Raw genomic sequence first — 27,871 nt, forward strand, 5'->3', positions numbered from 1 at the left:
ACCATCCATTGCTGCTTGCCCCTCTCCTTCCACTGCGTCCTCATCAGTGGATGAGTGTCGCTTAAGTATGTCCTCATCATGTAAGGCCTCTGCAGCGCTAGATTGTGAAGAGCACAGCAGACCACCACGATATGCGAGACCTTAGATTAGATTAGATTAGAGATACAGCACTGAAACAGGCCCTTCGGCCCACCGAGTCTGTGCCGAACATCAACCACCCATTTATACTAATCCTACACTTATCCCATATTCCTACCAAACATCCCCACCTGTCCCTATATTTCCCTACCACCTACCTATACTAGTGACAATTTATAATGGCCAATTTACCTATCAACCTGCAAGTCTTTTGGCTTGTGGGAGGAAACCGGAGCACCCGGAGAAAACCCACGCAGACACAGGGAGAACTTGCAAACTCCACACAGGCAGTACCCGGAATCGAACCCGGGTCTCTGGAGCTGTGAGGCTGCGGTGCTAACCACTGCGCCACTGTGCCTTGTTGGGGCATACTGCAGGAATGACTGATGGATTGAGGCAGCAGAATCTCATCGTCAGCAGTCCAATGACCTGCTCGATTGTCACTCGAGTGGAGCCGTGGCAATTGTTGTACCTCTCCTCCGTTGTATTGTGACGGTTCCTCACAGGCGTCAGTAGCCATGTCTTTAATGGGTAGCCCTTGTCCCAGAGAATCCATCCCTCAAGGCGAGAGGGGGCCTGAAAAACTGTGGCACCTGGGATTTTCGAAGTACATAGGCATAGTGGCTGCTTTCTGAGAAGCGGGCACAAACCTGCAGGAAACGCTTTCGGTGGTCGCAGACCAATTGAACATTGATTGAAGGTGGCTGGCTGGTCAGTGGGAGCTTTGATGGCCACATGCATACAATCTTCCACACCTTGCACCTGGGGAAACCCAGTAATGGCCCCGTATCTGATGGCTCTCTGCCTGAGTGTCAGGGTCGGTCCAGTAGTGCACATAATCGCTGGCTGTCTTGAAAAGGGCATTGGTCACCTCCTTGATGCAGCAGTGGGCTGCTGCCTGGGAGACCCCACACATGTCCCCATTGGAATCCTGGAAAGATCCAGATGCGCATAAGTTTAGTGCCACGGTGATCTTCAGGGCCACTAGCATGCGGTGATCCCCAAATCCCAGAGGTCACAACTTATTCTGCAGCAGGGTGCACAAGTTGGTGACAGCCTCCCTGGAGGACTGTAGTTTTTGCTGACAGTGATGCTGTGACTTTTGGAGGTAACTGATCCGAGTCCGATAGACTCTGTGACGTACGTGGCCCTTTTCTTGGCATGACTGGCTGCTGTTGCTCTTGTCGAGGAGCCTCAGGGACAGCCGCAGCAGCCTGTTGTCCCTCCCTCCCTCAGAGGGGCTGTATCACGCCACAGGGCTCCAGAAATACAGGGTGTATGAGACTCATGCCAGGTGACCTGTGAGCCAGCAGATCGCTGTCAATGCAGAGACAACCCTGCCTTGGCAACTGAGGTTTTGACAAACCTCTTGACGGAGTCGTTGGTGGACCTCAGAGCCCAAACTTGCTGATAGCCTACCCTTTGTTCCAGCAGTGCGCATGACAAAACACACCACACAACAGTTTGGTAACCCAATACAGCCCTCCTGCCAAATCCACACAGCCCTCAAGACCCAATTCCCCTTGCAGAGTCCCTGAGACCCTAGATCCCCTTGCAGAGCTCACAAGACCCCGGACCCCCCTAAAGAGCCCCTGAGATCCCCAAGTCCATTGCAGAGCTCCCAAGACTCTGGAACCCCTTGCAGAGCCCCCAAGACCCCAGATCCCCTTGCAGACAACACAGCAACACAGTCCCACAATGGCCTCTGAACCCCCCACCTCCCCACTCCCGTGCACCAATGCTCAAGATTGCTTATCTGTTGTGGCAATGTGGCCTTGCGCCTCGATGCCACCAGGTTTGAACAGCCGTGAATCCGAAGGCACTTGAGTGCCACCCGCCGTTCGCAAAATCCGAGGGCTAATCCTTAAATTGGAATTAATTATATGCAAATGCACTCAAAACAGCAGTTCAGCAATTCAAAATAGCTTCCCGTCATGTTGGGGCAGCAATGCCGCCATGGTGCTTTCCTGCCGCCGGCAAAATCTGGAACTGACATCACAACACCGGTTATCCGGGCGGATGGTTCTGATGAGATTTATTTATTTATTTAGAGATACAGCACTGAAACAGGCCCTTCGGCCCACCGAGTCTGTGCCGACCATCAACCACCCATTTATACTAATCCTCCACTAATCCCATATTCCTACCACATCCCCACCTGTCCCTATATTCCCCTGCCACCTACCTATACTAGGGGCAATTTATAATGGCAAATTTACCTATCAACCTGCAAGTCTTTTGCTGTGGGAGGAAACCGGAGCACCCGGCGAAAACCCACGCAGACACAGGGAGAACTTGCAATCTCCACACAGGCAGTACTCAGAATTGAACCCGGGTCGCTGGAGCTGTGAGGCTGCGGTGCTAACCACTATACCCGCCTTCAACAGCTGCATTAAATTCAGCCCCACGTGCAGGAAGCACAACACTCCTGCTTAATGCTTTTGAATGAACATCTCCTTCATAATTTTAACTGAGCTGTTAATCTGTTTATTTTAAACAAGGGAAGGCCTCTGTTAAAATAGTGGAGCAATTTCACACATGTTCATTATGTATTCATATGTTAGTATGGCACAATTATAAGGCCTGTAGGTTTTAATCCAAGCTTCAAATATCACTTGAACTGGGCTAGCCTTTGTGGGTATGTTTCACTGGCTTTCGACCAGATCATTGGGTAGAATGTTTTACAGTCGCATAATACTTTATCTATGAAAATGCTTAATTCTTTCCCTACAAACTAGACCCTGACTAAAGCAAGTGTGACATAAATCACACCTGCCAAATGGAAACATATTAATGTTGTCATATGGGACACTGCTTGAAACTTTTTACTGGACATTGCAAATAACTTTTTTAAAAAGCAGAACTGAGCAGCTGGAAAAAATGGTTGCTGATTTGCATTCTGAGAGGACAAGGGCTGGCTGAGAGACAGATGAATAGAGAGACAATGGAAATGCTCCCTGATTCAATTAGCAAGATTGGTTTTGTCAATAAGGATAATCAAAAGACATCAACACCCCTTTGACTTTGTAAGAGCCAAACTCCACCCCTCCCCACCAAATATGTCTGAAAGATTCTGAAATCCAACAACCCTCTAGAAGCTGCTGTTTCAAGGAGATGGCCACATGACCTATCTGTTGGCATAAGACTGAGGCTTTTGAATTGTGTCTCACAGAAAGGAAACAGACTGCAATTCTGAACCTCAAGAGGAAGACATCTCTCTCTGTCTCACGCTCCAGCAAAGTCCTAGGAAAACCACAGTGTCAGCTTCTTCGCTTCAAGACTACAGACAAAACCTCTCTTTGGCCTTCTGGTACCAGAGCAGCAAGGCTGAAATTGTGCCTGTGGCCCCAGAAAGGACTCCAAGATCTTAACTTCAATTAAGGACATTATATCATGGACATTAAGAACGATATTTGTATTCCATTTATTACCAAATCTCCTTCAACCTCCCAATTTCTACCCCTCTATCTATTTTTGTGTGTATGCCTCTCATATGCATGTGAGTGTGGATGTGTTGATAAACTTACATCTTTCTTGTTAAAATCCAAGAAAACCTGTCTGATTGGTTCATTTGCGATTGTAATTAGAGTGCAGTGAGCAAGGGCTCACTGTGGCGGTAAGCTAAAATCTCTGTGTTTAAAAAGATAAATCATGTTACGGCTAAACCAGAGAAGGGGCAAGAGGGGAGCCTGAGATCCCTTCTTCACCTGGTCGTAACACAAGACAGTATATACATAGCAAGGCAGTGTAAAGGAGTAAAAGAGTTGATTTCTTGCATAACACAACGCTCAATATGTTTACAACATTATATCATTTACACATATGATTTGAACAACTCTTTAAAAACTAGTGACCATATTTAGTCATGGAATAGATGAAGTGCTTGGTACTCAATATAATGCACATCTTATTTATAAGGTGTGTGATCAACCAGGACTGCATTGTACTACTTGACACAGTATCACTGCACCACTGGATTGCATTCGTCTCCTTGGCAGACTATTTAAGGAGCTATTTTCTTTTAAAAAGAAAATTCTTCCAACAAAAGTTTTCAAAGAAACAGAAACAGAAAATTAAAACTCCCAATGCAGCCATTGCTTTCATTTGCAATTGCAGTTCTATGGAACGATAACTCAAGTTTGTAGGGCATTCATGGTTACTCTTTTGGTGTAGATGTCTTAAGAATTGGCGTACAAGCCAAGGCTCTTGGCAGTGTCAGACTTTCTTGGAGTTTTCATCTGGGGGAATGGGTAATAATCCCCTTTCGTGGCGATTGGTGTTATTTTGGTGACAAGCCCATTTTTACTTGCCCATACATTTGATCTCTCATTTGGAAATGAAAATCTTTTGTTGATCTTAGGTATGCAGTGATTATGGTTGGTGAAAGAGTGGATTGCCTTTAATTCATTAGGTTTGCAGGCCACGATTGTTGTTGCTTCACCACTAGCTCTTTTATAGTTACATGACTCAATGACACCTTTGCTGAGTGGAACATTTTTGCTCATTGAGCCAAGTTGTTGATTTCGATCATGTGGCTCCTTGTTTTTTTGCAGGTGACTCTTTTGACCCTTGTTCTGCGCATGCACCACGCGGTGAATATCTAGATGTGTGCGCCAAGGAGTTTCACCATCCTGGGTATAACCTTTGTTTGGAAAGTCAAGCGTGACACTATTAATAGGAAGGCATTCTTCAAATGCCTTTTGCTTTCTTACTGTGCAGTTGACTGACACTGTTTTGACTTGTAGCTTGAAGAATTCTCCACTTGTAAGTTTATTTTTACCTGCAATTCAAAGAACATTTGAAACACATTTCTTTATTTTTATTTATTTATTTAATTCATTTCTGTTCATGTTTTTTTACATTACTGAAAACCAATTGGTTATGAATAACCATGAATCCTTGCTTACGGTGGCCTCACCATTACTGACGACTGATCAAACCACAAGATAACTGAACATAAAAGTGAACTGCAAAAAGTATTTTGTATTCATGCAAGAATGCAGAAACTAGGCAACTGGGTGATTCAGTCAGTTAGACCCCAGGACACATGACAAAAGTCCCCTCTGATCTGAAATGAGTTTCAGGCATTTTTTTATTTTTTCAAGGGATGCGGGTGTTGCTGGCAAAGCCAGCATTTGTTGTCCATCCCTAATTGCCCTTGCCAACTGAGTGGCTTGCTAAGCCATTTCAGAGGGCAGTTAAAAGTCAACCAAATTGCAGTGGGTATGGAGTCACATGTAGACTAGATCACTCAAGGACAGCAGATTTCCTTCCTTCAAGGACATTAGTGAACCAGATGGGTTTTTAATGACAATCAATGATAGTTTCATGGCACCATTACTTTCGAGTCCAGATTTATTAATTAATTGAATTTAAATTCCCCAGTTACCATGTGGGATTTGAACCCATACCCTCAGAGCTTTAGCCTGGGACTCTGCATTACTAGTTCGGCAACATTACCACAGTACTGCCATTTCCCCATTCAACTGCTGACTGGAAATGGACCTACAGCACAAAGCAGTCCCTAACTTGGCGCTATTAGTAATCTCACTTGGAGAAGCCTCAGGATAATTGCTGTGGGAAAGAGAAAATATGTCATACTGGTGCAGTAAAAAGTGTTCACCAGAAAATAGGACTAGGGCACATTGTTGTAGCAGAGTAGAGGGAGCTGTTCCTTTGCTGTGGTGTATCTGAGCTTGCAGTGCTTGACGCGGACACTAGTACATCAAATAGGAAGACTTCTATTTGCCTACACTCACTGCCCTAACCTTGATGAACCCGGGGAAAAAAAGAGAATCCTGTAATGCCCCTGTTTCATTTTAGGATGTTAGCCAAGTTGGCTGAGAAGAGATTTCCCGGTTAATTTATATTATGATGTCACTATGAAGTTATAATTAATTTACAAGTCAATTGCTAAGAACACATAAATTAATCAGGATTTGGATTAAGTCCAGTAGCTGGACAGCAGGAGGGGGTGGGGGGTGCAGTGGTAGTCAAAATAATTATCAGATGACTGCCACCATATCCCTGTGTGACTCACACACAATGCCCCATCATTCACTGCAGCTCTCTCCCAGTGTGTTTAGTTTGATGGGTGATTAATAACAGTGTGGGTACTATTGATTTTCAATCAACCTGTGATGTCACCCTCCTGTGCACACAGCAGACTATACAATGATGCCACCAAGCATGTGCTGGGTTGCTCAGTGACATCGTTGAGCATGCAGTGGGCCATCCGATGATATCACTGAATATGTGCTGGGCCACCTGATGAGGTCCCTAGGTTTACGGTGGGCAACCCAATGACATTACTGAGCAGGTGCTGGGTAACCTGATGATATCACTGAGTATGTGCTGGGCCACTCGGGGGTGTCACTTGGGCATGCGCTTAGTTGTCCAATAACGTCAATGAGCATGACGTCACTGAAAATGGACTGGGTCACACAATAATATCACTAAGTATGCAATAGGCCACACAATGACTCTGCTAGTAACATGATTCTCATTTCCACATGGTGTAAAATATTTTACATCTAATTCAACTGCTTATTTATATTCATTATTTAGTGGTGTAAATCATTTGGAGTGCTTTTTTTAAATGAAAGAAACAGACCATTTGGCCAAAATGGTCCATGCCAATGTTTATGTTCCACACAAGCCTCCTCCCATCCTACTTCATCTAACCCCATCAACATATCCTGCTATCTCTTTCTCCTTTATGTGTTTATCTAGCTTCCCCTTAAATGCATCTATGCTATTCGCCTCAACTATATCTTGTGGTAGCAAGTTCTACTAACCACTCTCTTGGTAAAGAAGTTTATCCTGAATTTCCCATTGGATTTATTAATGATTATCTTATATTTACGACCCCAAGTTTTGGATTCTCCCACAAATAGAAACATCTGGTCTACATTTGCCCTGTCGAACCCCTTCTTCATTTTAAAGATATTGATTATGTCACCCCTCAACCTTCTCTTTTCCACAGTAAATAGCCCCAGGCTGCTCAGTATTTCCTGGTAAGTATATCCTCTCAGTTCTGGTATCATTCTTGCAAATCTTTTTTCCACCTTCTACGGTGCCTCTATATCATTTTTGTATTCTGGAGACCAGAACCATGCACAGTATTCTAAGTAAAAGGACAACTTGTCAGTTCCTACAGTACAATGCAAGTCAATCTGTTAATCATGTCCAAAAGTGCAGTGGTTGGGTGTGTTTTTTTTCCCCAAAAGCTATTAAATGTGCCTGTTTACAATGGCCACATCCTTGAAGAGTCACATATCATTCACTTGGCACATCTGGCATACCCATGGTTTGACTGCACTAAAAGTACTCCAGTCAAACAGAGCAGAACATGTTGTACTGTAAAATGGGTTGTGCAGTAACAGACTGTAATGCAAAGTGTCATTCCTATCTTGGAGTAGTTCACCAACGCACGTGGTCGTACCTCTCAGGATACATTCATACTATAGCTACTGGGACCAGTATCTAGTATTGATTTTAACTTTACCTGTCTGTCTCTGGTTCAAATTTTCCCAGTCAGGAGGGAGATCTACACATATTGATAGTGCTAATTTTAAGATATTTTATTTAAATAAGCTCTGCATACAGTTATGAAACAAGGTTTGATACAGTACTCAAGTTACACTCTGTCCTTAAAACCTACATTAGAACCACAGAATCATAGAAATTTACAGCAGGAAAAGAAAGCCATTCGGCCCATCATGTCTGCGCTAGCCAGCAAGTAGCCATCCAGCCTAATCTCACTTTCCAACTCTTGGTCCGTAGTCCTGTAGGTTACGGCACTTCAAGTACTTTTTAAATGTTATGAGGGTTTCTGCCTCTACCATCCTTTCAGGCAGTGAGTTGCAGACCCCCAATACCTTCTGGGTGAAAGAATTTTCCCTCGAGTACCCTCTAAACCTCCTACCTCTTACCCTAAATCTATGCTTCCTCAACCAAGGGGAAATGGGCCTTCCTATCTGGATGCCTCATAATTTTATACACTTCAATTAGGTCTCACCTCAGCTTCCTCTGTCCCAAAGTAATTAACCCGAGCCATCCAATCTTTCCTCATAACTAAAATTCTCCACCTCACGCAACATCCTTGTAAATCTACACTGTACCCCCTTTAGAGCAATCACATCTTTCCAATAGTGTGGTGACCAGAACTGCATGCAGTACTCCAGCTGTGATCTAATTAGTGTTTTATACAATTCCAGCATAACTTCCCAGCTCATATATTCTATGCCTTGGCTAATAAAGACAAGTATCCCATATACCTTCTTGACCATCTTATCTACCTGTCCAGCCACCTTCAGGGATCTGAGGACATGCACTCCAAGGTCCCTGTGTTCCTTTACACTTCTCAGTATTACTTGCCTTGTTAGCCTTCCACAAATGCATTACCTGACATTTCTACAGACTGAACTCCATTTGTCACTGTTCCGCCCACCTGACCAATCCATTAATATCTTGCTGTAGTCTACAGCTATCTTTTTCATCATCAACCACATGGCCAATCTTTGTATTGCCTGCAAACTTCTTAATCATACCTCTTACATTCAAGTCCAAGCTTTTGGCCATCTGTCCTAAGATCACTTTAATTGGCTGAGGACCTAATTTTGCTTTATAATGCTCCTGTGAAGTGCCTTGGGATGTTTTATTACATTGATGATATAAATCTAAGTTGTTGTTGTAAAACCCAAGCAGTGTGAGACAACCTTCTCCAGTGTATTTCACAGTGCACCTTTCATGAGCATAATCCAGTGGTGTCACATGACTTTTAAAATAGCTGGGAGCAGAGTGTATGTGAATATAAGTATGTTAACATAGAGCTAAGAAAGCCATCAAGTTGGATCCAGCAGGAAATAGATAGCTATGCAAAATACTTCAGAGCAATGTTAAAGTTGCAGAATAACCACACCCTTCGAATTAAAGTTGTGACTTGAGTTTAAGGTATACCTGGTACAGATTGTAAAGTCTAAAGTGAAAGGCAGTCAGTCTTTCTATTTTGATATTAAATTATCACGAGGACTAACCAAAACAAAGGCTTTAATCAGAGTGGTTAATATAGATTCTTCACTGAAGAAATAGTCACACCATTTATATTTCTTTTCAATGTTAAACAGTTTAAAAAATGATTAACTTTCAAAAAAAGTTGTGCTCATCTAGGTAAAGGATGTTAACAATAGGGAATTTCCTATATTACAACAGTGACTACACTTCATTGGCTGTAAAGCGCTTTTAGGCGTCCTGAGGTCATGAAAGGCGCCACATAAAGGCAAGTTCTTTTTTTCTAATGGAACTCTTCCCATTTGGCACCAAGCAACTCCAGGTCAGGTATGGCAGTCAGATGCACAGCAAGTTCGTGTATTCTACCCCAACAATATGCCTCAATCTCAATTTCAGAAGACTATTTGCAGCAGTGTGAACGTTTTCCCTATTTTTTTTTATTCGTTCGTAGGCTAGGCTAGCATTTGTTGCCCATCCCTAATTTTCCTCGAAAAGGGGTGATGTTGGTGTAGGGGTAATGTCATTGAGCTAGTATTCTAGAGGCCCTGGTTATTGCACTGGGGACATGGGTTCAAATCCTACCATGGCAGCTGTTGGAATTTCAATGTAATTAATTAATTTGGGGCGGCACAGTGGCGCAGTGGTTAGCACCGCAGCCTCACAGCTCCAGTGACCCGGGTTCGGTTCTGGGTACTGCCTGTGCGGAGTTTGCAAGTTTTCCCTGTGACCGCATGGGTTTCCTCCGGGTGCTCCGGTTTCCTCCCACATGCCAAAGACTTGCGGGTTGATAGGTAAATTGGCCATTGTAAAAATTGCCCCTAGTGTAGGTCGGTGGTAGGAGAATTAAGGGAAGGTGGGGATGTGAGAGGGAAAATGGGATTAATGTAGGATTAGTATAAATGGGTGGCTGATGGTTGGCGCGGACTCGGTGGGCCGAAGGGCCTGTTTTGTTGCTGTATCTTGCTATGACTCTATGACTCTAAGGTAGTGGTGAGCTGCCTTCTTGAGCCGCTGGAGTTCTGCACCAGCCTTCCGATGAGTGAGTTGTTCAACTAGTGCTGAAGTAGGGATAGTTTTGTGACATAGGTCCTTACCCATTTGGATTGTATTGAGACAATCCTAATCAGTTTCATATAAATCCCATACAACTAGCAGACAGAGGAAACTTCCATTCCATCAGTAAAGCTAGATTTATATCTCCAATTACCTCTGGTTAAAACTCTCTTGTTTATGCAGTTGGACTGGATTTCAGCCCATATTCCAGAACTGTAAAGCTAGTATCTAACCCATTGCACCTGCCAATTCCATGACTAATTTAATATATTTCTTCATTGAATGGTGATGTTTGTTCAGTTCCGTGATGCTACCTATTTGGTTTTATATTATTTGCTTTTCATTGTATTAGTTTTAAAATTGGAAGGCCAACTTTGTTCTGTTGATTACTGTCTGCTAAGAACTAATCTAAACTAATTTCTCTTCTAACTCTTACTGCTTAGAGCCCTTTTTAAGCTGGTTTGCTCTGAGTGAAGCTTTTGAGTCCCTGGGATGACTTTGTAAGTTTTCATGAACAGTACTGTGGCACTGAAAATAATTTAATGTGACAGTGATAGGTTACATAGAATTACTTAGACATTCTTTTGGGCCTCCTCATCACGAGAGACAATGGATATGCGCCTGGAGGTGGTCAGTGGTTTGTGAAGCAGCGCCTGGAGTGGCTATAAAGGCCAATTCTGGAGTGACAGGCTCTTCCACAGGTGCTGCAGAGAAATTTGTTTGTCGGGGCTGTTGCACAGTTGGCTCTCCCCTTGCACCTCTGTCTTTTTTCCTGCCAACTACTAAGTCTCTTCGACTCGCCACAATTTAGCCCTGTCTTTATGGCTGCCCGCCAGCTCTGGCGAATGCTGGCAACTGACACCCACGACTTGTGATCAATGTCACACGATTTCATGTCGCGTTTGCAGACGTCTTTATAGCGGAGACATGGACGGCCGGTGGGTCTGATACCAGTGGCGAGCTCGCTGTACAATGTGTCTTTGGGGATCCTGCCATCTTCCATGCGGCTCACATGGCCAAGCCATCTCAAGCGCCGCTGACTCAGTAGTGTGTATAAGCTGGGGGTGTTGGCCACTTCAAGGACTTCTGTGTTGGAGATATAGTCCTGCCACCTGATGCCAAGTATTCTCCGAAGGCAGCGAAGATGGAATGAATTGAGACGTCGCTCTTGGCTGGCATACGTTGTCCAGGCCTCGCTGCCGTAGAGCAAGGTACTGAGGACACATAGAAATTACAACAGACCATTCGGACCGACCGGTCCATGCTGGTGTTTATGCTCCACGTGAGCTGCATTCCACCCTATTATATCTCGCTTTATCAGCATATCCCTCTAATCCTTTTCCCCAAATCTACTTATCCAACTTTCCCTTAAATGCATCAACCTTAAGTAAAATTATTCAAACTAGTGATTACTGTAGTATTAAACGACTGTAAACTACTTTAAAGCACTTATAATATTAACAGAAAATGTAAACATGTTGAAGTTGAATTTCCTTAGAATTCTCCTCCACAGAAACCCAAGTGAAATGACATCAATGCCGTTTAGGCCATTTATCCAGGATTTCCATCTGCTGAAGTTATAACGGCTGACTTCTGATGGAGTAGTTCCATTCATTATGCTGTCCACCCTCATTCTTTCCCATTCTCTAAATGTTCTGTTTTAGTTTTATTAAAATTCATTTACCTTTTTCCAACTTCATCTAACCCATCGGAGGGAATTTTGGGCTCTCTCCTGTGGTGGATTTGCAGATGGGGAGAGCCTAAAATCGGGTGGGATAAAATCCTGCCTCCGCCAAAATTAAGTCTGGGGCAGGAAGGCCTGTGAATGGCCTTCCCACTTGCCACCAATTGAGGCTCTTAACTGGGCAATTAATGCCTAATTAAGGGGCTCATCCCAATGCCGCCACAATTAACCATGTGGTGGGTGGCCCCGTCCCCGCATGGGAAGCACGGCATGAAAAACCGTGCAGGCTGCTTCCCAGCTCCGGGGGTAGCAGGAGTCGGTGGGGATTGGTGTCCCTCATTAAAAGGCACTTATACTCACATTGGTCTTTGACCAAGCTTTTGGTTTCCTCTCCTAATATCTTCTTCTTTCACTGGTGTCAATTTATTTGTCCAATTATGCTCCTGTGAAGTGCCTTGGAGGCTTTACTACATTAGAAACACTATATATGTTGTTGAGTTTAGGCATGTGGCACTGGGTCCATGCTGAACGCGACACCCGGCATTGGGAAGTTGTGGGGGGGGTGGCTACTGTGAACCATCCCCTGCCCTTTCTGCCGATCTCCCCTACAACCCCCTACTCCGCGACCCCATCCCACGAGACCCCTCCTGCCCTGACCTACCTGTGGCCTGGGTCCAGCGACACTCCTGGGCCTCAAGTGGGCGCCCCACCGACAGCAGCCACCACTTCCATGGTGGCGATGCTCAGTGGAAGAGCTGCTGGCATCTGATTGGCCGGCAGCTCTCCAAGGGTGGGACCTCCATCGCCAGGGTCCTTGATCCTGTGGAAGACCCACCACTGCCCAGCTAAGTGCCTAATTGGCACTAGATTTGGTGGGCCTTGCACAGAAGAGATGACGTGGGGTTCTCAGTTTCACTTTTTCTGGACATCGAGACTCCCGTCGCCAGCATAAAATCCCAGCCAATGTGTCTATTTTTCCTTAGCATTTTTAAAACTCTACTTACATGTTCCTTTTTTGGAAAAGGAAACGAGATTTTTGCTAGCGTTTTCATTGAGTGAAAACCAGCTTAAAAAGCCTGCTTTCAAATCATTCGAGAGTCCCTATTGTAAAGGTTGACTTGGTTGCAGTATAAGTGCAAACAAGTTCATCTTTGATGTGTTTGTACAACTGAAAACCCTGAAGGCCAGCTGTTGATCAGCATATAAGTGAGTACTGTGAGGCAGTTTAACAATGATATGAAACCTCCCTGCAAATTGCCTCGATGCTAAAAGTAAAATTGAAAACTCATTTAAATAATTAAATCATCCTGGTAGTCACACAGTTATCCTTTGAAGTAGATAAACCCTGTAATGTGATGTAAACTTTCCCTTGATGTAAGTGAAGGAACGTTGCAAGTAATATGCTAATTGTGAAGATGAGGGCCTGAAATTTCAATTTAGTAGGTAACATGTTATGAGGGTTTCTGCCTCTACCAGCCTTTAAGGCAGGATATGCTGATAGTTTGAGTGTGAGATGAGGAAGGGAGAGAGGAGGCTCATATGGAGCACAAACACCAGCATGGACCAGTCACGTGCCTAAACTCAACAACATATATAGTGCTTTTAATGTAGTAAAACCTCCCAAGGCACTTCACAGGAGCATAATCAGACAAATAAATTGACACCAAGCGAAAAAAGGAGACATTAGGAGAGGAAACCAAAAGCTTGGTCAAAGACCTAGGTTTTAAGAAGCATTTCTGTTACTCTTTGATGGGATGTGGGTGTCGCTGGCTAGGCCAACATTTATTGCCCATATCTAATTGCCCTTGAGAAGGTGGTGCTGAGCTGCATTCTTGAACCCCTGCAGTCCATGTGGCGTAGATACACCCACAGTGCTGTTCGGAAGGGAGTTCCAGGATTTTGACTCAGTGACAGTGAAGGGACGTTGATATAGTTCCAAGTCAGGGTGGTGTGTAGCTTGGAGGGGAACTTGCAGGTGCTGGTTTTCCCATGCATCTGCTGCCCTTGTTCTTCTAGGTGGTAGAGGTCGTGGGTTTGAAAGGTGCTGTCGAAGGGGCCTTGGTGAGTTGCTGCAGTGCATCTTGTAGATGGTACTCACTGCTGCCGCTGTGGGTTGGTGGTGGAGAGAATGTTGAAAGTGGTGGAGGGGGTGCCAATCAAGCAGGCTGCTTTGTCCTGGACGATGCTGAGCTTCTTGAGTGTTGTTGGAGCCGCAATCATCCAGGCAAGTGGACATTATTTCATCAAACTCCGGACTTATGCCTTGTAGATGGTGGACAGGCTTTGGGGAGTCAGGAGGGGAGTTACTTGCCACAGAATTCCCAGCCTCCGACCTGCTCTTGTAGCCACAGTACTTATATGGCTGGTCCAGGTCAGTTTCTGGTCAATGGTAACTCTCAGAAGGTTGATAGTGGGGGATTTAACAATGGTAATGCCATTGAATGGTTGGATTCTCTCTTGTTGGAGATGGTCATTGCTTGGCACTTGCGGCGCAAATGTTACTTGCCACTTATCAGCCCAAGCCTAGATGTTGTCCAGGTCTTTCTGCATATGGACATGGACTGCTTCAGTATCTGAGGAGTCACAAATGGTGCTGAACATTGTGCAATCTTCAGCGAACATCCCCACTTCTGACCTTATATGAACATACATATGAACATACGAAAATACAAATTAGGAGCAGAAGTAGGCCATTCGGCCCCTTGAGCTTGCTCCGCCATTCAATAAGATCATGGCTGATCTATTTCTGTTTCGAATTCCAGACTCCCATCTACCCCGATAATCCTTGATTCCCTTGTCTAACAAGAATCTATCTATCTCTGCCTTAAATGTATTCAATGACCCCTCCTCCACCACGTTCTGAGGCAGAACCCTCTGAGAGAAAAAGTTTCTCCTCATCTCTGTCCTAAAAGGGCAACCCCTAATTTTAAAACAGTGCCCCCTATTTCTGGACTCACCCACAAGGGGGAACATCACTCTTCACATCCACCTTGTCTAGACCGTTCAGGATCTGATAAGTTTCAATCAAGTCTCCCCTCGCTCTTCTAAACTCCAGTGAAAACAAGCCCAGTCTGTCCAACCTTTCCTCATAAGACAACCTGCTCATTCCAGGTACCAATCTAGTTAACCTCCTCTGAACTGCCTCCAACGCATTTATATCCTTACTTAAATAAGGAGACCAAAACTGCACAGAGTATTCGAGATGTGGTCTCACCAATGCCCTGTATAACTGAAACATAACATCCTTACTTTTATTTTCAGTTCCTCCCGTAATAAAGGATAGGATTCAATTAGCCTTCTTTATTACCTTTTGCACCTGCATACTAACTTTTTGCACTAGAACACCAGATCCCTCTGCACCTCGGAATTCTGCAGTCGTTCTCCGTTTAAGTAATACTCTGCTTTTTTATTCTTCCTGCCAAAGAGAACAATTTCACATTTTCCCACATTATACTCCATCTGCCAGGTTTTTGCCCACTCACTCAACCTGACTATATCGGTCGGCAACCTCCTTATGTTCTCTTCACAACATACTTTCCTACCTATCTTTGTGTCATCTCCAGATTTAGCTACCATGCCATCGCTCTCCTCTTCTAAGTCATTGATATAAATTGCAAAATGTTGAGGCCCCAGCAGACCCCTGTGGGACTCCACTCATCACATCCTGCCAATCAGAAAAGGACCTATTTATGCATCTCTCTGTTTTCTGCCAGCCAGCCAGCCAATCTTCTCTCCATGCTAATATGTTATCCCCTACACCATGAGCTTCTACTTTGTGCAATAACCTTTTATGTGGCACCTTGTCAAATGACTTCTGGAAATCCAAGTAGAGTATGTCAACTGGCTCCCCTTTATTCACACCACATGTCACTCCTTCAAAGAACTCCAACAAGTTGGTTAAACATGATTTCCCTTTCACAAAACCATGCTGACTATTCCCAATTACCTTGAGTTTTTCTAAGTGCCCAGCTACAACCTCCTTAAGGATTGATTCAACACCTTCCCCACGACAGATGTCAAACTAATTGACCTATAGTTACTTGTTTTCTGCGCCCCCCCCCCCGTCTTCTTGAATAGAGGGGTTATATTTGCTACTTTCCAGTCTGATAGAACCTTTCCAGAATCTAGCGATTTTTGAAAAATTAGCACCAATGCATCTACTACCTCAGTAGCCACCTCTTTTAAGACCCTAGGATGAAGTCCATCAGGACCTGGGGACTTGTCAGCCTGCAGCACCATCAGTTTGGTCAGTACCATATCCCTGGTGATTGTAATTTCACCAGGTTTCTCTCTTCCTTCCACTTCCTGATTTACAGCTATTGCCGGAATGTTTTTTGTATCCTCTTTAGTGAAGACAGAAGCAAAATACTTGTTCATTGCATGTCATTTCCTTATTATCTACTATTAGTTCCCCATTCTCACCTTCTAGAGGACCAACACGCACTTTAGTTACTCTTTTGCTTTTTAAATACCTGTAGAAACTCTTGCTATCCATTTTTACATTTCTAGCTAGCTTCCTCTCATACTCTAATTTCTTTCTCATGATTAACATTTTCGTCATTCTCTGCCATTCTTTATATTCTGACCAATCATCTGAACTGCCACTCACCTCTGTGCAATTATATGCCTTTTCCTTAAGTTTGATGCTTTCCTTAACTTCTTTAGTTAACCACAGATGGTGGGTCCTCCCCTTAAAATGTTTCTTTATAGTAAGAATATACTTATTCTGAGTATTTTGAAATATCCCCTTAAATGTCTGCCACTGCTTCTCTATTGATCTATCTCCAAGCCAACTCACCCAGTTTACTCAGCTTTCATGCCCACATAGCTGCCCTTATTCAAGTTTAAAATACTAGTCTTAGACCCACTCTTCTCTCTTTCAAACTGGATGTAAAATTCAATCATATTGTGGTCGCTGCTACCAAGAGATGCTTTTACTCTGAGGTCATTAATTAATCCTGTCACATTACACAATACCAAGTCTAATATAACCTGCTCTCTGGTTGGTTCCAGATATGTTGCTCGAAGAAACTATCTCGAAAGCATTCTATGAACTCCTCATTAGGGCTACTATTGCCAATCTGACTTTTTCAGTTTATATGTAGATTAAAATCACCCTTAACTTTTGCCGTTCCTTTATCACAAGCACCCAATATTTCTTCTTGTATACTTTGTCCTACATTGTGATTACTTTTAGGGGGCCTGTAGACTAGTGACTTCTTTCCTCTGCTGTTCCTCATCTCCACCCAAACCGATCCTACATCCTGATCTCCTGAACCAAGGTCATCTCTAACTATTGCAGCAATGCCATCCCTGATTAACAGTGCTACCCGTCCACCTTTACCTAGCTTCCTATTCTTCTTGAATGTTATATACCCGTCAATATTGAGGACCCAATCCTTGTCATCCTGCAGCTACATCTCTGTAATAGCTATCAGATCATATTTATTTACTTCAATGTGCGCTATCAGTTTGTCTACTTTGTTATGAATGCTACGTGCATTTAGATACAGAGCCTTTAGTTTTGTCTTTTTGTTATCTTTGTAACATCTAACCTTGATTGTTGGTGTGGGCTTAGGTTTTTTTCTCTCTGTCCCATCCTGCCATTCTCTGACCTTCATTTCCCATATTACTATTCTACTGTCCTGCCTTGACTCTACTCCTTGATTTGCTACATCTACTCAAGCTTGATCCCTCACCCCCCCCCCCTTGTTTAGTTTAAAGCCCTCTCTACTTCCCCAGTTATACGGTTTGCTATAACACTGATCCCAGCACGGTTCAGGTGCACACTGTCCCAACGGTACAGCCCCCACTTTTCCCAGTACTGGTGCCGGTGCCCCACGAACAGAAACTCACTTCTCCCACACCAGTCTTTGAGCCACGTATTCATTTCACTAATCTTATGCACCCTCTGCAATTGGCACGTGGCTCAGGTAATAATTCAGAGATTATTACCCTTGAGGTTCTGCTCTTTAATTTGGTGCCTGGCTTCTCGTATTGTTTAACCTCTTTCCTAGTCTTACCTATGTCATTGGTACCTACATGGACCATGGCAACTGGATCCTCCCCCTCCCCCTCCTGTTCAGCCCTGAGCAGATGTCCCGAACCCTGGCACTGGGTAGGGAACACAGCCTTCTGGACTCATGCTCTCGGCTGCACAGAACAGTGTAAATTCCCCTCATTATACTATCCCCTACTACCATTACATTCCTTTTTGCTCCCCCAACTTGAATGGCTTCCTGTACCACAGTGCCATGGCCAGTCTGCCCATCCACCTTGCAGACCTTGCTTTTGTCTATACAGGTTGAGAGCACCTCAAAGCTGTTTGACAATTGCAAAGTCTGAGGCTCCTCCACTATTGTCTGCTTGGTCCCATTACCTGCCTCACTCATGGTCACATCCTCCTGTCCCTCACTGCTGACCATAACAGATGACCCTGTTCTTAGAGGCGTGACCGTCTTCTGGAACAAAGTGTCGAGGTATTTCTCCCCCTCTCGTGTTGCGCAGTGTTTGCAGTTTAGCTTCCAGATTAATAATCCTGATCTGGAATTCCTCTAGCTGCTTACACTTTCTGCAGACGTGTTTGTCCTGGATCACCTTGGCATCGAAAAGATCTCAAATACCACAGCTGCAACATAACATCTGTCCTGCCATTGTTACTTATGCTATTAGTTAATTTACTTTAATTACTTTCTTAATTAACTTAAAATAATCCCAATGTACTGTAGAATTTACTGTGCTTATTAAATGCTAGTACCTCCTACAACTAAAGTTATACTTTTGTGAATTACACAGATATGCGTTCTAGGTATTTATTTGAATTATTTTATCTTTTCTTTATTTATTTTATAGTTTATTTATTTTATTTTAAAGTGTTAGTTTTTTTATAGATCTACCCTAACTCTGGTGTCCTAAACGAGCTATTAGCACACTGTTCCTTACATGAAGCACTTACCAGCCAGACAACTTACTAGTTTCCTGTGATGTCACAGTTGTTTTTTCACTCAGTTCTCCTGCAGCTGAAATGGCTCCCGGCTCCCAACTGCCTCTGATACGCTCTAGGTAGGAAAGGCCGCATTCTGATCCCCGGGCAGTACTTAGGGCACTCCTGGCTCCTGACTGCCTCTGCTTCGCTCCAGGAAGGAGCAAACGTCCTTGATGAAGCAGCTGAAGATGGTTAGGCCTAGGACACTACCCTGAGGAACTCCTGCAGTGATGTCCTGGGACTGTTTGACCTCCAACAACCACAACTATCTTCCTTTGTGCTAAGTATGACTCCAACCAGTAGAGAGTTTTCCTCCGATTACCATTGATTCCAGTTTTGCTAGGGATCCTTGATGCCACACTCGGTCACATGCTGTCTTGATGTCAAGGGCAGTCCCTCTCACCTCAACTCTGGAATTCAGCTCTTATGCCCATGTTTTTAGAGGATGAAAAGGAGGCAAAGAGGTTTAGGGAGGAAATTTTAGAGCTCAGGGCCTAGGCAGCTGAAGGCAAGGTAACCAATAGTGGAGCAATTGAAACTGGGGATGTGCAAGAGGTCAGAATTGGATGAAGGTAGAGTTTTTGGAGAGTTGTAGAGCTGAATGAAGTTACAGAGTGGGGAATGAGGCGTAAGGCCATGGAAGGCTTTGAAGACAAGGGTGGAGTTTTAAAATTGAAGCATTGACAGACCAAGAGCAGCGCAGGCCAGCGAGCATCGGTGTGATGGGCGAGTGGGACTTACTGCAAGTTAAGATGCAGGCAACAAAGTTTTGGTTGAGCTCAAGTCTATGGAAGGTGGAAAATGGGCAGTTGGCCAGGAGAGTATTGGAATACTTAAGTCTGGATTCATGAGCGTGTGGCAAGTGACAGTATTCCTTTAATGGTTGTCAGAGAGACAACAGCCGGAATTTTATCGGCCCTGGGGGATGGGATGAGAGGTGGGGGGGATGTCCATAAAATAGTGATGGAAGGTGGAAGGCAGAGTGTCCTGTTGCCATGCGATTTTGTCGGGGGCGGGAAAGGCAGAAGATGGCTTACCTGCCCAGAGGCCAATTAAGGCCCTTAAATGGCCAATTGATAGCCACTTAAGGGCCTCTTCCCACTGCCACTAGTATTCTACCAGCAGTGGGGGGGACTGGGGGTGCACTTTGCCACATGGGGAGGTCGCCCAGTAAAACAAGGCGGCCTCCATGCAGGCTTTGGGGGAGGGACCTCCTCTGTGGCAATCTGTGGCAAAGGCCCCCTCCTCTACCAACAGCTGCCCCTGCCCTCAACGACCACAACCTCCCCCTCACTGGGGCCTTCCGGATTCGCCCTGGTGATTCTGCCATATTTACCAGTGGTCAGGGTCTCCAATAATGGTCCTGGTCCTTGGCCTCTTCTGGTACCAGCAGTGGCCACTGCTCCCGGTGGTGCTGCTGATACTACTGAGGTGCCAGCCCTCTGATTGGCTGGCATCTCTGGGAGGCAGAATTCCCATCCTTAAAGAAACAGGGACCACAGTGCCGGGCAGTTAATTGCCTGAGCGTTGTTAAATAGAGCAGGGGGGGCTCTCCAAAGCAGCAGGGTTCCCCTTACCTTTTAAGCCCAGCATTGGAATGCTTGCTGGCTCCATAAAATTCAGCCCAATAGCTCTGCCATCTGCCTGTTATGGATTGAAGTTCAGTCCCACAGATATTTTGTCGGGGTCGGTCATTTAAGACAGAGGTGAGGAGAATTTCTTCTCTCAGAGGGTCGTGAGTCTTTGGAACTCTCTTCCTCAAAAGGTGGTGGAAGCATAGTCTTCGAATATTTTTAAGGCAGAGTTAGATAGATTCTTGATAAGCAAGGTGGGGGGGGGGGGGGGGGTAGGCGGGAATGTGGATTAATCAGTTCAGCAATGAACCTATTGAATAGCGGAGCAGGCTCAAGGGGCTGAGTGGTCTGTATGTACTTCTCAAAGGTCATAATGCAAGATGGAGAAAGTCTGAAATGGGTAGAAAGGAAGACAAGGAGCTTTAAAAATCTATTGGATGTAAGAGAAAGTTCAAATGTTCTTTTTGACCAAGAGAACCTCCTACCTCATAACTGGTTAGTCAGAATGGCCACCACTTTCCATCTCTGAAGCAATACCTTATGTTCCTATCTTATTCTCTCTGTTTCTGTCACTCTCATCTACGCCAATTTTGAGGACTATTTTCTTGAACATTATCCTCAATACCCTTTCCGTTTCCATCCTTAACCATTCCAGCGAATCTGGAACTGCCCTTTCCCACACAATTTCCATCATTCTCATCCAACTGCTAGTCAGGAATAATTCTCCTCTCTCTGCAAATTCTCTTCCCTCCTCCTTATTGTGTTATAGTTTCAAGAACAAAGAACAAAGAACCGTACAGCACAAGAACAGGCCATTCGGCGTTCCAAGCCTGTGCCGATCTTGATGCCTGCTTAAACTAAAACCTTCTGCACTTCCGGGGACCGTATCCCTCTATTCCCATCCTATTCATGTATTAGTCAAGATGCCTCTTAAACGTCGCTATCGTACCTGATTCCACCACCTCCCCTGGCAGCAAGTTCCAGGCACTCACCACCCTCTGTGTAAAGAACTTGCCTCGCACATCCCCTCTAAACTTTGCCCCTCGCACCTTAAACCTATGTCCCCGATTAACTGACTCTTCCACCCTGGGAAAAAGATTCTGACACTCCACTCTGTCCATGCCGCGCATAACTTTGTAAACCACAATCATGTCACCCCTCCACCTCCGTCGTTCCAGTGAAAACAATTCGAGTTTTTCCAACCTCTCCTCATAGCTAATGCCCTCCAGACCAGGCAACATCCTGGTAAACCTCTTCTGTACCCTCTCCAAAGCCTCCACATCCTTCTGGTAGTGTGGCGACCAGAATTGCATGCAATATTCTAAGTGTGGCCTAACTAAAGTTCTGTACAGCTGCAGCATGACTTGCCAATTTTTATACTCTATGCCCCGACTGATGAAGGCAAGCATTCCGTATGCCTTCTTGACTACCTTATCCACCTGCGTTGCCACTTTGTGACCTGTGGACCTGTACGCCCAGATCTCTCTGCCTGTCAATACTCCTATGGGTTCTGCCATTTACTGTATACTTCCCACCTGCATTAGATCTTCCAAAATGCAGTACCTCACATTTGTCCGGATTAAACTCCATCTGCCATTTCTCCGCCCAAGTCTCCAACCGATCTTTATCCTGCTGTATCCTCTGACAATCCTCATCACTATCCACAACTCCACCAACCTTTGTGTCGTCCACAAACTTACTAATCAGACCAGCTACATTTTCCTCCAAATCATTTATATATACTACAAAGAGCAAAGGTCCCAGCACTGATCCCTGCGGAACACCACTAGTCACATCCCTCCGTTCAGAAAAGCACCCTTCCACTGCTACCCTCTGTCTTCTATGACAGAGCCAGTTCTGTATCCATCTTGCCAGCTCACCTCTGATCACGTGTGACTTCACCTTTTGTACCAGTCTGCCATGAGGGACCTTGTCAAAGGCTTTACTGAAGTCCATATAGATAACATCCACTGCCCTTCCTTCATCAATCATCTTTGTCACTTCCTCAAAAAACTTAATCAAATTAGTGAGACACGACCTCCCCTTCACAAAACCATGCTGCCTCTCGCTAATAAGTTTGTTTGTTTCCAAATGGGAGTAAATCCTGTCTAATAATTTCCCTACCACTGATGTAAGGCTCACCGGCCTATAATTTCCTGGATTATCCTTGCTACCCTTCTTAAACAAAGGAACAACATTGGCTATTCTCCAGTCCTCCGGGACCTCACCTGTAGCCAATGAGGATGCAAAGATTTCTGTCAAGGCCCCAGCAATTTCTTCCCTTGCCTCCCTTAGTAATCTGGGGTAGATCCCATCAGGCCCTGGGGACTTATCTACCTTAATGCTTTGCAAGACACCCAACACTTCCTCCTTTTTGATAATGAGATGACTGAGACTATCTACACTCCCTTCCCTTGGCTCATCATCCACGAAGTCCTTCTCTTTGGTGAATACTGATGCAAAGTACTCATTTAGTACCTCGCCCATTTCCTCTGGCTCCACACATAGATTCCCTTCTCTGTCCTTGAGTGGGCCGACCCTTTCCCTAGTTACCCTCTTGCTCTTTATATCTGTATAAAAAGCCTCGGGATTATCCTTAATCCTGTTTGCCAATGACTTTTCATGACTCCTTTTAGCCCTCCTGACTCCTTGCTTAAGTTCCTTTCTACTGTCTTTATATTCCTCAAGGGATTCGTCTGTTCCTAGCCTTCCAGCCCTTACGAATGCCTCCTTTTTCTTTTTGACTAGGCTCACAATATCCCGCGTTATCCAAGGTTCCAGAAACTTGCCAAACTTATCCTTCTTCCTCACAGGAACATGCTGGTCCTGGATTCTAATCAACTGACATTTGAAAGACTCCCACATGTCAGATGTTGATTTACCCTCAAACAGCCGCCCCCAATCTAAATTCTTCAGTTCCTGCCTAATATTGTTATAATTAGCCTTCCCCCAATTTAGCACCTTCACCCGAGGACTACTCTTATCCTTATCCACAAGTACCTTAAAACTTATGGAATTATGGTCACTGTTCCCGAAATGATCCCCTACTGAAACTTCGACCACCTGGCTGGGCTCATTCCCCAATACCAGGTCCAGTACGGCCCCATCCCTAGTTGGACTATCTACATATTGTTTCAAGAAGCCCTCCTGGATGCTCCTTACAAATTCTGCCCCATCCAAGCCCCTAGCACTAAGTGAGTCCCAGTCAATATAGGGGAAGTTAAAATCACCCACCACTACAACCCTGTTACCTTTACATCTTACCAAAATCTGTCTACATATCTGCTCCTCTACCTCCCGCTGGCTGTTGGAGGCCTGTAGAAAACCCCCAACATCGTGACTGCACCCTTCCTATCCCTGAGCTCCACCCATATTGCCTCGCTGCACGACCCCTCCGAGGTGTCCTCCCGCAGTACAGCTGTGATATTCTCCTTAACAAGTAATGCAACTCCCCCACCCCTTTTACATCCCTCTCTATCCCGCCTGACGCTTCTAAATCCTGGAACATTTAGCTCCCAATCCTGTCCTTCCCTCAACCAAGTCTCTGTAATAGCAACAACATCATAGTTCCAAGTACTAATCCAAGCTCTAAGTTCATCTGCCTTACCTGTTATACTTCTCTCATTGAAACAAATGCACTTCAGACCACCAGTCCCGCTGTTCTCCGCAACATCTCCCTGCCTGCTCTTCCTCTTAGTCTTACTGGCCTTATTTACTCGTTCCCCTTCATTTATTTCACTTGCTGTCCTACTGCTTTGGTTCCCACCCCCCTGCCACACTAGTTTAAACCCTCCTGAGTGACGCTAGCAAACCTCGCAGCCAGGATATTTGTGCCCCTCCAGTTTAGATGCAACCCGTCCTTCTTGTACAGGTCCCATCTGTCCCTGAAGAGATCCCAATGGTCCAGATATCTGAAACCCTCCCTACTACACCAGCTGTTCAGCCACGTGTTTAGCTGCACTATCTTCCTATTTCTAGCCTCACTGGCACGTGGCACAGGGAGTAATCCAGAGATTACAACCCGAGAGGTCCTGTCTTTTAACTTTCTACCTAACTCCCTAAACTCCCCCCGCAGGACCTCGTCACTCTTCCTGCCTACGTCATTGGTACCGATGTGTACCACAACGTCTGGCTGTTCACCCTCCCCCTTCAGAATGTCCCCTGTCCGTTCAGAGACATCCTTGACCCTGGCACCAGGGAAGCAACATACCATCCTGGAGTCTCTTTCACGTCCACTGAAGCGCCTATCTGTGCCCCTGACTATAGAGTCCCCTATAACTATTGCTCTTCTGCGCTTTGTCCCTCCCTGCTGAACAACAGTGCCAGCCGTGGTGCCACTGCTCTGGCTGCTGATAGGCCATTCCCCGCAACAGTATCCAAAATGGTATACTTGTTAGAGAGGGGGATAGCCACAGGGGATTCCTGCACTGACTGCCTGCCCCTTCTAGTGGTCACCCATCTATCTGCCTGCACCTTGGGTGTAACCACTTCTCTAAAACTCCTGTCTATGATGCTCTCTGCCACCTGCATGCTCCTAAGTGCATCCAGTTGCCGCTCCAACCGATCCATGCGGTCTGTGAGGAGCTGCAACTGGGTACACTTCCTGTAGATGTAGTCGTCCAGAATGCTGAAAGCGACACGGACCTCCCACATCTCACAGGTGAAGCACTTCACCCCTCTAACTGACATTTCTAGCACTAATTAATAAATTAATTTAAGATAAATAAATACTTATTAAATCCTTACTAAATTGTTATAACTATATGGTCCCTAGTGCTAGATTCCTACTATAAATATTAAATGCTAACTAAATACAGTAATCTCCTCCCTCTGGTTTAGTTACTCTACTTATTAATTAGTTAATTAGGGTTTTAATCAATTTTTATCAATGTTTTATTTTCAAATTCAGTAAAAAAAAAATCCCTACCAGCTAATCAGGTCACAGCTTTTCTGTGACATCACTTTCAGTTTTTTTTACCAGAGGTACGTTTTTTATACTTACCGGTCCGGAACTCTGCCCTCCAAGTCTTCTCCCAGTCAGCTGTGCTCTTTGGAAGCTCTGGGCTCCCCTCACTGAGGACAGGTAGGAAATGAAAGGAGCTCCTCACTCCCTCCTTACTGAACTTCCTCAGTTACCAAACTTCCACTGTAGCACTCTATTGCAACCCAAGTCAGCACTCCAGTGCAAACAAAAGTCAGCACTGTAATTTGGCTCACTTTTATACTGACTCACTCTAGCCCCCTGAAAACTGGTTTAAACCAATTCTCTAATTAACAAGGTGCAGTTGCAAGCAGAGCCTGAGTGAACCCTGTTTCATGCTGAATTTCACCCATTTTGTCATGAATAGTAATTATGGTGGCATATATTATTTATATGGGAGCACAGCCTTAAACCTTATAGTAAGGTAAAAGCAAGTCAATCACAATGATGCATTTTAAGATCTAACTGAAAATCTAGAATCTAACAATGACTGATGTGAATACACAGCCAGCCAGCCAAAGTGAGTCCTAGCATTGATCTCTGATCTATCAAAAATTAGGTGATCTCAATCAAGGTATTTGTGAGATTGCTACAATTGGACTCTGCTCCAAGGTTAGACAGCGAGTGAAAAACGTTATTGGGTTTCTTGCCGATTGACTGTATTGGAAGGGTGTGTATGTAGATATTTGCTGAGGTCATGATCAAGTTTGGTTGGGCTGTTTTTCATAAGCTGAATAGCCTGATAACACTCTGCTTAGATTTATATCTGGATCAAGTACTGGAAGGCTGTGGAAATGTATCTGAGTGTGAAACTCAATCTTTAGGGTGGCAGAGGAGAAAAGTAAAAATCTACTAAATGCTGTGAATCTTCAAATACATATTCTGAGGATGGAACGAATTTCGGCATTTCCAGATCATCAGGCTATACTTTCAACCTGCATCTAACAAGTCTGGACAGCCCCTTTACACAGGTCAGGAAACAACACCAGAGAAACAGGGGCACAGCTGAAACCCACTTGTTTCTCAAAGCCACTCTCCTTCAAGTGAAAAGAGACAGAAGAATTATTACCCACATCATTTTTGTTAGATTCTCATGTGCATGAAAGCCAGTGGTGGGTTTGGGTGTAATTATGAATTTCAATGTGATTGACATCATTGTAACATATGCTTGCAGACTAAAAAATTGTACTTTTTCTTCATGCATTTTAAAGGCATGAACAAGGTTTGCCTCAGTTTTAAAGGTTATCTGTGTTTGGCTGAAAGGTCATTGACCTGAAACGTCAACTCTGTTTCTCTCTCCACAGATGTTTCCTGACCTGATGAAAGTCTTCAGCATTTTCTTTTGTTATTTCTGATTTCCAGCAACTGCAGTATTCTGTTTTTGTAACAGGGTACCTGCTCTGATGGTGATGGGATGTGGCTACCCATTTTGTTTCCGTTCTATGTCACATAAACCTGTCTTGAGCATTGCCCTCAACTTTACAGAGCATTTGATCTCCAAGGGTTTTGATAGAGTAAATAAAGAGAAACTGTTTCCACTCACAGGAGGGCTGGTAACCAAAGGACAAAGATTTAAGAAAATTGGTAAGATGACTTTTTTTAAACACAGTGTGTTTTATAATCTAGAATACGCTGCCTGAAAGTTTGGTGGAAACAAATTCAATAATAAATTTCAAAAAGGAAATTGGATATATAGTTGAAAAGGAAAAATTTGCAGACGAGTGGGATTGGGACTAATTGGACAGCTCTTTTCAAAAGAGCCGGCACAGGCACGATGAGCCGAATGACCTCCTTTTGTGCTGCATGATTCTATGATCGTCAAGTCCCACCTCAAACAAAAACTTCTACCAGTCCAACAATATACAGCATATACACATCATGTTAAAGTTTCATCTAACACCACATACTACGAGAATCACATTCCCAGCTGTGAAAAATCCTTATATGTGTTCAAGACCACGTATGCTTCATCGGCACAGAATTTCGCATTTACCTGTCCTAAAAACAACTTGAGTCTGTTCTTTCTGCTTCTGTCGTATGGAGTCATACTGTTCTTCCAGTTCATTTATGTCCATCAGGATCGAGTTGTCCTCCACGCTGCTGCTGTGCCAGTATTTGCCTGCTGAGTGGTTACGCCTGTTTAACTGAGTGAGGTATGCTTTTCCCCGTACCATCTGTTCCCATACGCAGTTTAGCTTTGGGCAACAGCTAGATAAGAACATCCTCCTTTGTTTGAAGTTAGCAAACACTTGGAGCAGATGAGTCAGAGGCCACATTGGAAGACTCAATCGTCGTCAGGCTACGAATTCTTGGAACTGCCCTTTCAGGTTGGCTCACGGTTACTGAATGTAAACAGCTGTTAGAAAGTAGCTCAAGTGCGAAAAAAAAACCAACTCGAAAAAGCCAAGCAGAACCCTTTGTACCAAGGAACACGTTACCCTGTT

At 44.5% G+C, this 27,871-nt stretch overlaps 1 protein-coding gene across 1 annotated transcript; it reads right to left on the reverse strand.

Annotated features, from left to right (window-relative positions):
• Positions 1 to 1,881: 1,881 nt before the first annotated feature.
• LOC137380223 (uncharacterized protein C9orf152-like) lies at positions 1,882 to 27,871 on the reverse strand. The gene is made up of 2 exons (XM_068052051.1): positions 27,421 to 27,871; positions 1,882 to 4,918 (listed from the first exon to the last, which is right to left on the reverse strand). The coding sequence occupies exons 1-2, from the start codon at positions 27,701 to 27,703 to the stop codon at positions 4,317 to 4,319; spliced, it is 885 nt and encodes a 294-aa protein (XP_067908152.1). The 5' UTR covers positions 27,704 to 27,871; the 3' UTR covers positions 1,882 to 4,316.

This window comes from Heterodontus francisci, chromosome 2 (genome assembly GCF_036365525.1).
Source record: "Heterodontus francisci isolate sHetFra1 chromosome 2, sHetFra1.hap1, whole genome shotgun sequence".
NCBI lineage: Eukaryota > Metazoa > Chordata > Chondrichthyes > Heterodontiformes > Heterodontidae > Heterodontus > Heterodontus francisci.